The sequence below is a fragment of the Sus scrofa genome, chromosome 15, assembly GCF_000003025.6.
Source record: "Sus scrofa isolate TJ Tabasco breed Duroc chromosome 15, Sscrofa11.1, whole genome shotgun sequence".
Classification (NCBI taxonomy): Eukaryota; Metazoa; Chordata; class Mammalia; order Artiodactyla; family Suidae; genus Sus; species Sus scrofa.
The window spans coordinates 4,252,031-4,265,180 of record NC_010457.5 but is presented as its reverse complement, the minus strand read 5'-3'; the positions used below and the strand labels follow the sequence as shown (position 1 = coordinate 4,265,180).

At 39.1% G+C, this 13,150-nt stretch overlaps 1 protein-coding gene across 1 annotated transcript in view; it reads left to right on the top strand.

Annotated features, from left to right (window-relative positions):
• ACVR2A (activin A receptor type 2A) overlaps positions 6,125 to 13,150 on the top strand; it is an 81,724-nt gene continuing 74,698 nt past the window's right edge. The window contains 1 exon segment of the mRNA NM_001204765.1: positions 6,125 to 6,201. Coding sequence (NP_001191694.1) covers positions 6,147 to 6,201 — 55 coding nt within the window. The 5' untranslated portion in view covers positions 6,125 to 6,146.

Here is a 13,150-nt window from a genome sequence, read left to right as displayed (position 1 = left end):
TAAATTTACTTTCTAAGTCCACTCTCTATTTAGATGTTGTCATTTATTTCCATGGCTTTAAATACTGTTTGTGTGCTGACAATTCACAATACATATCTGTGGGATTGCCTGTTGACCCAAACTTTAGTCACCTACATCCATTTTCTTACTTTATATCTCCATTTGGATGTCTTATAGGTGTCTCAGACTTAACATTTTCAAAATTGAATTATTTCACTATTCATCTCTCTACTTCTTTCTCTATAATATATCTCTCCACTTAATTCTTGCCTAACTCAACAAATGAAACTACCTCTGCTCAAGAAAAAAAGTAGGAGTCACCCAATTCATCAGCAAATCCTGTAGATTCTGCTTCCAAAATATATCTTGAATCTGTCTACTTCTTTCCATAATAGTTAAAAGTACCATAATCTCTTGCCTGATTTGCTATAACACCCTTCTAACTAGTTTTCTGTTTTCTTTGTTAATCTTTTGCAACTGTTCTCCATCTAAGAGCAAGAGTAATCTTTCAAAACATAAACCAGACCATGTAACTCCCTTACTTAAAATTCTTCAATGGTGTGATGCTACACTTTGAATAAAGTCCAAGAACTTAATTTTGGCCTGTAAGATCTTGGATAGTCTGGAATCAATATCCTTCTCTCTGTATTCACACCACTCTTTTCACTGCCACAAGACACTCATTTCAATTTCTTGAACATATCATTGGTTTTGTACACACTGTTCCTTCTTAATTATCCACTCTCATAGGAATCTCCTTTTCATCTTTTAGGCTTCAGTTTAAATGCCACTTCATTAGCAAGTCCTTCCTGAGTCATTCCCTTCCTATCCAATACTACTACTCTTATTTGTTATCTCAATATCTTGTCAGTTTCTATAAATAGTCCTTCCAATTCAACAATTACTTATTTACTTGCTAATTTTCTATCTTCCTATAAACTAAATGGAGGTATAGGCTATATCCATTTCACTTATCACTATACAATCATCACCTAGCAAAAATCTTATAACTAATAATTATCTGTCAAATAAATGGGTACCACAGATAAAGATGGACAATGTAATGAAAATGGCTGATTTCTATGCAGTCTTGCATTACAGAAAATTTTAGGACCATACCATCAAAGCTTTATTCAAGATTTTAAGCATTTGTCAAAATGGATGAAGGGCACTGTTTTTGAGAGTCTTGGCTATATAGCTTATTCTCTATTCCAATGCCTCTCAAATTGTATATGGCAAATTTCTAGTCTATGACACTTTTTAAAAATACAATAAAATTGAATTACTAAAAACACGAAATAAAAATAAAAACAAAATATAAAGCCATATATATATTTTTTTTCCTTACCTTCAACAAAGTAAAATTATTCAGTCAAATTTGTACAAAACTTAAATAGTTGTTATTGGAGTTCCTGTCGTGGCTCAGTGGTTAACGAATCCGACTAGGAACCATGAGGTTGCAGGTTTGATCCCTGGCCTTGCTCAGTGGGTTAAGGATCTGGCCTTGCCATGAGCTGTGGTGTAGGTCGCACATGTGGCTTGGATCCCACGTTGCTGTGGCTCTGGTGTAGGCTGGTGGCTACAGCTCTGATCAGACCCCTAGGCTGAGAACCTCCATACGCCATGGGAGCAGCCCAAGAAATGGCAGAAAGCCAAAAAACAAACAAACAAAAAAACAGTTATTATCAATATCTATACTAATCTCATTGAGTATCAGTAACAAGCAGTTTGAGATTAACACTGGTTTGAGAATTGTGTTTTGAGTAGTTTTGGTTTACTCCAGCTTGAATGACTTAAGTCATTGGCATTAGCTTGGGTAGGGTATTTCAAGACTTCAGCTATTCTTTGTTATGGAAAGAATAGTTGAAAGCCATTAGAAATAAAATATTTAGAAAATGAGCAATAAAATAGTTGTGGAATTTATAAAAGAGTTATAAAATTTAGAAAATAAAATAGAAAACTATTAGAAATAAGATAGAAAACTAAGTCCCTTCCCTGTGGTCATGAATATAAATTGAAGGGTGGAAAAAAACCTTCCCCGAATTAAATCTATTTTTTTCTACTTCCCACACATTTACTGAAATTTTGAAAAAGGTGATAGTGGGACAAAAAGTTAAATGTTACCCTTGGGATGTAACACAGAAACCAACTGGTTGTTGAGATTTTATTACTAGCTGAGATGTAGCCTTTTTATCAAAGTGCTGGATATATTATTTCCATCATAGTTAGTTTCTCTTAACTCTTTTAACTCACTTTCCCAAGCTAAAGTATTCTGCCTTAATGTTTTGTCCCTTAGCCATTCCCATATCCTTATTCTTCTCAGTGTGTGTGTGTTTGTGTGTGTATTTTCCCTATTGACACAGTGCAATGCTATGGTTAGGTAGAAAATGTAAGAGTAACAGTGGCAAAAGCTTGGATAATGGGAGCTTTCTTCCTACCTTGAGCATTTAGGGTGAGAATAATATTCATGAAAGATATGCCATGAAAGAAAGGCAGAGATTATTAGCTGCCTTCTTTTAACTTACCAAATTACTAAGTTTGTTCCCCTTGTATTATAACTTACAGCTTAGGTATATAAGAAGTTCATTTCTTGTGCCGTTTCAGGAATGTCCATGATATCTGAGCACAGGGGTATTTTTTCTTTCTTCCTTCCTTCCTTCTTTTTTTCTGTAGCTAAATGCAGCAGAAATACTTAAAAATTTTTCATCTATGGGGAATTCGCATGTCTCACACTTCAAAGTGATGTGGTCATCTTCCTGAAGTTAAAGAGGGATTTGGCATATCTTGTTTATATATGGCAGGTGAATACCTTAAAGTGAATTTCCTCATAATATATGATGTGCTACTCAATCCCAAAGGTAGGTTCAATTCCAGCCCTACCTTGGCATTGAACATTTAATCTATACCTTTTTTTCAGCCATGTGAGTTTCAAGCATAAAAAGAAACCATCCTTTGTTCTAGAAGCAGTCTGTGTTTACCTCTGTTTGCTCATCTGGCCAGCACACACTTGACTTTAGATTAAATTGGCTTCTCAAGATTCTTCCAGCTAGGAACAACTGGAAGTTCAACTGAATTTCTGTCAGGACTCTGAACTTGAAATTATAGCATTTGAATAGCTAAAAGGCCAGGTATCAGGTTTGGGAATTGAGCGATGTCAGCTAAAGCTGTTAAACACATAGTTGTGTCAGACTAGAATTCCTTCCAGGTTTTCTTCTCCTTTCCTCTCCTTCCTTCCTAAACCAGTTGGTACAACTTGCATTATGTTAGAGAGATGTTGGATTCGTAGATAAGAAAAAGTGACTTTAGAAAACAGGAAGGAAAGAGGAGCAAAAGGGTTAGCTGCAGCTACCTCTATCTTCTTTATAAGCTTTGCAATTAAAATGGGAATTAGTCACACACTCTTATGGCTTATTTCGTTAAAATATTTTTGAACACAGATTTAGGAACAAAATGGACAATTACTGTTAATGGGTGTTAATAACATCTCACATGGAGTTATTTAACTATTAGAGAATCGTCTAGCAAAGACTTTGACTTGTTACTTCTCTTTCTTTTACAGGAGAGTATTTTTCATGTTCTCTTACATTCTTATACTGGAAATTTGGGTGGTAAGATAAGGAATATATTTTCAAGTTTTAGTCCTATTTCTGGTTATTCCAGTTATTCCACTTGCTCTAGTTTCACAATTCAAGAAATATTGAAGCGATGCAGAGATTAGACAACAGTGGGGCCTGATCCAAGGCATAACTAACATCAAATTTCTGAGTGAACTAAATAAAATACACTGTCCATTCTAGAAATGTTAGTGGCAACTCTTAATTCAATCAGAGAATGGAAGGTTTATATTTACTCCTCTGACCAGCTCATAAAGTCCACAGAACTACATTACATTAGATGAGATCATTTAGACACCTTGAAGACCAACTGGGGACTTTTCTTAACTGTTGCGCAATATCATTCAAATTCTGAGCACCATGACTTGAGAACTAGAAATCTTGGAGAGACTTTAAAGAGCCACAATGATTACTAATAACCTTGACAAGTTGTAGAAATGGGTAGATAATTACAGGATGAACTTAATTGAAATACAGAGTAATTTAGAGGAAGAGAAAAATGAGACTATAACTACAAGGGAGAAGGCTTGCTTTGCGGAGAAATTGGGAACTCAGTAAGCTGCAAGTAAAGTGTCAATTAGCCATATAGTACAGATATTTTATTTGTTTTTATTAATAAAAACCAAAAAATCATAGATTATATGTGAGAATAATGTATTTAAGGAGAAGGCAATTATCCCTTGTCATTTATATAAATATTAAGCACCTATCACATCATGCTAGACACTCTGAGTGCTGACATAAAATGGGGAAGAAGACACAAGACCTCCCACCCCCCCACCTTCATGGAGCTCGCTAAAGTGTGGTAAATGACAAAGCTAGTACCGTTAATACTCTCTTCAGTTAGTGTTCTGTAACCAACTTTGAGTACAGCACATAATGTGAGCGTCCTGAGAGAGGGAATCCTACTTTACGTTTTGGATCCCATTCCGTGCCTAGCACAGCACCTTGTAAGCAATCAACTTGAATTAAGGAGTACAAACAAGCCCTAAAATAACGAAAATTTAAAAAGTAAACACTCGAATGACCATCAAATATGTCGATCGAAATCCTCAGGTTTTCTCTTCAGCGTGTAATAATATTTGAGAACCTATTACATGCAGAACAATTCTCAGCACAAGGCTTTGTATGTAAAAGGAATGGTGGGAATGGATTCGTATTGCACATCGTGATAACTGCGGTGGAAATCTTTGACCGGGTGGACAGCCCACCCTCTGCGAGGCCATCCCCACCCCCTTCCTTTTCTTTTTAAGACAAAACGCTTAAAACAGAAGCCACAGGGGCGGGAAGCACGAGACGACTGAGGGTACAGACACTGGCTGCGGCAGCTCGGCAGCGCGGAGGACCGACTACCACACCTCGCTTCCCCGCGCCTGGAATCTCAGAGCGGACGAGGCGTCCCCCCAGAGGAAAGACAGGGCGCCGCAGACGCCCCCGCGGAAGAGTCACCCGCCCCACCCCGCCCTGGGGTCCTGTTCCTCTTGAGCTCCCTCTGACCCTTCGGGCGTGCGCTCCGTAGAGAGGCCAGGGGAGCACGATTTGGAAACCAGGCGCTCGAGATCGGGACGAACCTCCATCCGCCCGCCCACTCGAGCTCCACGGCCCAGCAGGCCGAGCAGGCCGGACGACGAGGCCTCGCGGTATCGAGGCTCCGTCCGCCCCGCCTCCTCACCCTCCTGCCGGCCCCGCCCTCGCTCTCTCATCCCTCCCCCTCTCCCGCCTCGCTTCCCCGACAATCTCCTCGCGCTCCCGGCCCGGCACGCGCGCTGCGCCCGGCCACCGCCGCCACTGCCGCCGCCGCCGCCACCGCTGCGGAGCGTTCCTTCACGGTGCCCGGCTTCCAGCTTCGGGCCGGAACCGGAAGTTTAGGGGGCGGGGCCGGCAGAGGCCAGGGGACCGAAAACGCGGCCGAGCCCGGAGCCTGGAGCCGGAGCCAGAGCCTGGACCAGAACTTGGCCGCCGCCTGCGCCGCCGACGCCCGCCGCTCCTTCCCCGTGCTGCCGCCGCCGCCTCCTCGGGCGCCGCCGCTGCGAGCTCAGCCGCCACTGGTCCGCGGACTTTGGGTGTCCGGGTTGAAGGTCGGTCCGGACGTCGGACCCAGCTCGGTTCCCGGACTGTCCGGGCGGCAGCGGACGTCGCCGCCGCCGCCTCCTCGTCGCCTCAGCCTGGCGTTTTGTTCCGAGAGACCCGAGAGGCGAGCGGAGCTGACAGTGATTTTGACAGTGATTTAAACCCGCTTTTGTTGTTGTTGGCTTTTCGTTGTTTGGTTTTGTGTGTTGTGATTGTGTGTGGCGGTTTTTCCCCCGTGGTGCATTTTTTTAAATTGTGCTTTCTTTATTTTTAAATTTTTTCCTTTTTTTTTTTGACCCCGTGAACGTTATTTTTTTAATTTTTTTTTTTTTTTTTTGGTCGGGGCTTCCGAATATGTTTTATGACGGTTGATTTTACACCAGGAGGTTTGTCTCTGAGGAAGACCCAGGGAACTGGATATCTAGCGAGAACTTCCTACGGCTTCCCCGGCGCCTCGGGAAAATGGGAGCTGCTGCAAAGTTGGCGTTTGCCGTCTTTCTTATCTCTTGTTCTTCAGGTAGGTGCACGGAGCGCGGCGCGGCGGGGCTGCTGCCGCCGCCGCCGCTGCTGGCGGCCGCGGTTGTCGGTGGGTCGGCGAGCTCCCGTGGACCTTGAGGAGGTTTCCCCGCACCCCGAGCCCCTCGGCTGCCACCCGCCAGGTCCGACTGTGATCTGGAAACCTCCATGAATTTTTCTGGTTTTGAGTTAGGTTGGCGAACTGATTGGAGTGACTGCTCTGTTGTGGAAGTGAGAAAGTCATGGTTTGTGGCCATAACAGTGGATGACAGCGCTGGTTGGGTTGTAATTAAGCCGCAAATACCACAAGTGACAATTTGTGCAAAGGTTTGAGACCCGAAAGGCGTATTCCAAAATGTCATTTAGTATGACATCCTCTGAGATAAGGGTGGTTTTTATTTTTTTAACGTCTTTTAATTAGTACTTCAGTGACTATCACGACAGAGATCAAGTCAGTTGCTGCTTAATTTTGACCGTGAGAAACAATGCATTCTACCAGCAGTTTCTTCTGCGTCTCCCCTCACATTTTCTTCAACTTCAGTGTCCAGCAGTGTTAAAAATAGTTGTAGTTGTTGTTGGAGTATTAACAATAACCCAGTGCAGAAGAGGTATGCTGCTGTGTGTTGGGAATGTGCTGGCTTTCAACCACCATTTATGTGCTCTTTTCTGGCATAGATTTTGCTTACCTACGAATACTTATTTTAAACGCGTTGTATTGAAGCATTGTTTTCGGTTTAGAACAGCCCATTTGAAATTGTGCATACTGTCACATACACTATAGTCATAAAATTCGTTTTGGCCCAAGGTTGGAAGAATAATCTGGCCCCTTTATATTTGAAATTTTGATTTTGTGAGAACATTCTGTGGTTGCAACCAGTGGTTGGAAAACTATGTAGTCTTTTGTATTTGAAATTCTGTAAATGAATACAGCATCTAGCTCAAAAGGTGTGCAAATGTGCATAAGAGGAGAGTTCGCTTGATAGATGGAGCAATTTTAAAGTGGCAATGGATCTATTTTTTACAAAATTCAATATTCAGTTACCAGGTTGTGAGATAGAATTATAGGGGGACAACGAATTGACAGGTTTCATGGCCATGTCTTTATCTCCTTTGCCACAGGGAAATAAGAGGGTGGTAGTCTTTTCTTTGTGTACCTCTGTGGTGTGTGTGTTTGTGTGTATGTCCTTGTCCATCCGTCCTCCCTGCCCCCCCCTTAATAGAATCTTTTGTGATGTATAGAATTTTGCTGAATGGTACATTTCCTTGTGGTTAATAAATGGATGAAGTCTGGTCTTATGTCTATAGTGGTATTGATCAGTTCCGGGTGGGCTGAATGTGTTGTGAAATGGCGATCATTGCCAGAGATTAACCAAAAGAATCATGTCTGTTTAAATGGAAGAAGGAACATGCTTAAGGCAGGCTGACAGTTCTTTTTGTGTGTGGTTTGGGAAGGAAGATAAACAATGGTGTTTCTGAAATGAATGAATACTAGATAACATTAAACCTCTTGCTTTTGTGACATAACTTAACCATGTAGTTTTTATTATTCCTGTAGTACTCTTCCTCCTCTGCTCCTATATGTTCTGGTTGGTGAACTCCTCTTGTTCAGATCCCTTTTTCTGATCTCCTGCCCTTGAGGAGGAGGGGCATCATGGCCACTGACCAAGGACTTGTGGACATTATTTTCTCCCAGACCCTCCTGAGTCACACTAATTGGTGAAGCAGGCTATTCTTGAGCATTCTCCAGGTATTACCTCTGGAAAAGCAGGCTGTCAACTACAGATCTTACAGCTTCTTCTGCTTGGCTTGGGAGTAAAAAGAATGGAGCAGTTAGTTTCTTGTAGGGTTTTTTCCACTGGGCCAGGAGGTTAATAGCTAAAATTTTAAAGAATTTTGTTGCTATAGAGCACATAGATATTGCACTTACATTACTAATTAAGTATTGTTGCATAGTTTTTTAAATAAGTAATCCTAGCTGAACTAAAATATAATTCTGTTGAAGATACTGAAATCTTAGACTTTAATCCATATTTATACATGAAGATTTTTAGTACTTAAAATGTCTGATTTTTTAAAAGGGCTTTTGTTATGCATCAAGTGCACTCTAAAAAGGATTATTATTTTTCCTTTCCTAATTGATTTTTTTCTATGTAATCTGTAATCTAGCCTGGTGAAGCATGAGGATGGCTACTTTTATGAGATTTAAAAATTTTCTCAAGTTTTTTTTTGTTTATCAATATTTGATTTTTAAAAAATCAAGTGAAGAACAGTAGTAAAGAACAGTTTTATTTCAGGTGCTTAGGATTTTTTTTTTTCTTTTTTTTAGTATTTTGTGGATGTTGATTTTTCATTTTCCATCCCATGGTATGTATACTGGAGATTGGTTATGAAGACTATTTGTGTAGGATATAACCAAGTGTATGATTCTCTCCTCTCATTCTAGAGGAAACATTCTTGAGTTTTGCCCTCATCCTGAAATACCTTCAGATTCCCTTTGATTTCAGTTTTTTTCACCCCTCTTATCCTTCCTCAGATTCTGTTTCAAAACACAAATCTACTTCTTAGTTGTTTTGTGTTTAAAGCATTGTGGTTAATTTGAATCGTTCTCCAAATTTATTAAAATGTGAGGATGAGTTTAATACTTGCTCTAATACTTAGGGTTATCTTACCTAGAGTGATGCAGCTATTGTGGTATTTGAATTGCATTGAACAAGTTGAGAATTCCTTTGGATTTTGTGGGAACTGGAACAGTCTGGTCCACATATTTGATGAAATAAGAAATGTAAATCAAGTAATTTTGTGCATTTTCTTTAGTTCAGCTAGTTAAAACTGTGTGTATGTGCTCACATGGATGTGCTCATTTCTGTGAGAAAGTGTATATGTGTTTGGAGGGGGAGTTGGCAGTACAGTGAGTCTTCTGGAGTTTGACTAACAAGTGATAGATATTAAATCCTTTTTTTTCTAAAAGGCAGAATCTCTTAAATGTAATCTGTGGTCAAGTTCAATATATTGGAAGATTAAGACCAGAAGAAAACAACACTTCCCTCTCCAATTCATTTTGAATTTTTTTTTCTATTTATGATAGGCCAGTAGTTCTCAAGCATGTGTGACTTTTGCTCCCAACCCCAGCCCCCACCTCCCACCTCTACCCCAGGGGACATTTGGACACATATTTGGGTTGTAACAACTATGAGGGAGGAGGGAGGTTTGCTACTGGCATCTAGTGGGTAGAGGATGGGGATGCTGCTAACCGTCCTGTAATGCACTGGAGAGCCTTCCACAACAAAGAATTATCTGGCTCAAAATGTCAATAGTGTTGAAGTTGAGAAGCCCTATAGTTAATTCTTAATTTTAAAAATTATTAGTATATTAGCAAAAGGACTCTGCTGTCCCTCCCGCAGTTAGTCATCTAAATTTTATGAATGCATGGTATTAATGATCTCCAAGTGACCTTGTATTGAGAGTTTTCATCTTTTCATTATCTTTTAAAATTAGAATGACTAGAAAAATAAACTACATATACACGTTATTTCATCCTGTTATACTGTAAGAAAAATATTTTGCTGTTAATGGATAAACTTTCTCCAAACACTTGTTATGATGAAATGCTCATGAAGACTGCGTATTCATTGATATGATGAATGATAGGTCAGGGTATCAAGTTTAATTATATTTGCTTTTGCTTTTCATCCAGTAGTTTCTTTGCTGTAATAATCATCTTTAATACTATTTCCTTTTATCCTTATTGAAATCACTGTGCGATGTGGTGGCAGGGGTGTGTGTGTGTGTGTGTGTGTGAGAGAGAGAGAGAGAGAGAGAGAGAGAGAGAGAGATTAATATGGTGCCTGGAAGTTTTGTAAATTTCATATAGCGAAATATTTTTATTATTACTTGTTCTCTAAATGGTTTCAAGGTGTAAATTCAGGGATTTTTGTTGTTGTTGATTTTTTTTTAGATTATTTCCTTTATCTAGCAAACTTTAATTTCAAGAAACTTACAAAATGATTTCTTAATTACATAATTTTCTTGAGAATCATTATCTGGGTTTTGGTTACCATTAGACCCATTTGGGCTATACTACTAAGTAACATTCTATGATCTCTTGCGGACCCTTGTTCTTTTTGAGGTTAAAATTTCACCATAATTAATACTTGATTACCTTATTTTGAACCCTGGTGTTAAGGAAGCTAACCCAGCCAGCCAGCGTAAGAATTACAGTGAAATTTTTAAAATAGGTAGCACTACACTACAGGGAGGAAAAATTTTGAAGTTCCTCCCACAAAAAATATGCAAATAAATCTCATACTCATACTGTCTTTGTAACACACCTCCCAGATATTTATCTCTGGTCCTGACATTTTCACCCTTTGTGTCCAGACTCATTGTTTCACGAGCAATAAAGCGTAAGTAAACCAAATGAGATTTTAATAATCTTTAAATTGTCCCTTTAGATTCTAAAACTATTTAGTTGCTTTTTCACTTTTGTCATTATTCTTATATCTCATCTTTGGTGTCTCATAAATCTGTGATTTAAATTTGTCTTTTTATCCTCTCTTAGGTTGCCACCGTTATGGTGCCCCTTGGATACTAAGTTAGGTGAGGTTGGCAATGTTTGATCCCGAGGTCACTAGTACTCCTCCATTTTATTCCATATTCTAAAACTCATCATTACGTCCATTCCCCCTCATTATAATTCCCTTTCCACTTTCCCTCCCTCTTTGTCTTCCCAGTCTCTTCTGTACTTCCCTGTAATATAGGCTCCTTGTTTGTGGAACCTACCATTGCTTGGTACCAAAGGTGGCTCAAGAGTGCTAACCCTAGGTTTAAATAAGAACGGATTGAATTCAGAATGCTTGAGGATTGACCAGATAGTCTTTTTTTTTTTACTGTTCTTTTCATTTGTTGGTGTCTGGAATACCACACACACACTTAGGCTGGTGTTACTCTCTTGGAATCAAAAGTCGTAAACTTCAGATTGCTCTGGTTCATATCCCTTTTTAATATTCTGGTTTTCTTAACTCTTGCTGCTTTCAAAAAGTTTATCTCTTATTATTCATTCTTCATCTCTGTTTAAGCCAAAATTTGACCAGACCAGGGATTATATTTATTTCCACAGCTGGGACCACATTAGACTTCCTCTGTAGTATATTTAATTCTTTTAGGTTATAATAGTCATGTCTAGACAGAACATTGATTTCAAATTGACTATTGAACATCAAAGTTCCAGGAATAGTGTATAGAGGAAGGAGAAGAAGTCGCAAAGGAAAGAAAACTGCAGATAGCAATTGACTTTCTGTCGTTCTCCAACTAGATTTCTGTTAGTCATTTTCATGTACCCAACACATCTGATAGTCAGGTTTTGTTTAATAAAGGGAATGTGTTACTGTTTCTGAGGTTCATTTCTTCAACTATTGTAATGATGGACATACCGGGCAAAAATGGGAGGTTCTTATGGATACTGGACAAAAAGTGGTTGTGGTGGTCAGTAGACTTGGGTTCCGATGCCAGCATTGCCACTGTCTAACTCATCTGTCATTGCTGGTACCTAAATTATTGCAGTACCTTTCTAGCTGTGACTAGCTAGTTCCCTGCTACTAATTCTTTTTCCAGTCCATCCACAGAGCTGCCACATTGACCTCATTAAAAAATAAGTCTGACTATGCCATTCCACTTAAAGCCTTTCACTGACTGTGAGTCACCTTTAGCATAAAATCTAGTCTTAGAATGGCATGCAGGTCCTTTATCATTTGGTTCTTGCCTGTTTTCTTTTACCTTGTGGTATAGTGGCTAAGAGTATAGACACTGGAGTTAGACTTTCTCGCTTTATATCCTCACTTCACAACTTAACCTTGGACAGATCACTTCATCTTTTGTGTTTCAGTTTTCATCTATAAAATGGGGATATTAATAGTGCCTCCCTCAGGTAGAGATTTGAAGATTAAATGTCAAACATCACTAAATGCTAGGTATTCTGCTGTGTCTCCTCCTGAGCATGAGTCCTATATTCCGAGTATACCAACTCAATTTGCAGTTTTCTGAATGTATCATCCTTTATTGTATATCAGCATGGTATCTTTGTACATGTCATTTCTTCCTCCTTTACTTGGCCAACTCCTTGCTGTTAAGACTGAGAAGTATCACATCTTGGTAAACATTATTTCTCTGCCCCCCCAACCCAGATTGAGTTAGTTGATTTTTGTTCTTTATAAATGACCTTGTTTGCAGTAATTATTGTAAATGTTTACTTGCCCATATACAGTTTAGATTCTGAGCTCTTTGAAGATGTCTTTTCTTTATCCACAGACCCACTCCAAGAACCTAACACACAATATATATATATGCTCAGCAAATGCTTATTGAATGAATGAAGTAGAAAATTTTCATTATGGGCCTGGGTTTTTCCTTTGTATATTAAAGCAATATACTTGGATTGGATGATCTCTAACTTTTTTCCTACTCTAAAAGCTTTATAATTCTCTAGTTTTAAGGGTAGCGTTTAATAGTGACATTTTATTAAGAAAAAGTGATTTTGCTGGTTGTTTTGGGGTATCCTTAAGTTCTGTCCTTTTTTTTTTTAATGCTCTGTCTCTGATCCTTAGACCGAGTCTTTTAATATAGTTTGAATCGTATAGATTTAGAAGACATCTTGGAGCACTTCAAGTTCAGTGGCTTTCAGGTTTTTGTGAGTGTAACCCACAATAAGAAATACACATTACATCATGACTCAGTTCCCATATACATAAATATGTATATGTATCAGGAATAGAAATTTAATAAATTAGTAACTCTTATTGTGTACAGGACACTTTATTTTCTGTTACATTAACACATTTTTTATTAGGTCCCGTTAATTAACTCAGTGACCCACTAATGGGTTCTAAACTAAAAAATACTGATCTAACTAATAATCTCTTACTCTCTCCACCCAATCTCTGTTCTTCTGAATAGAG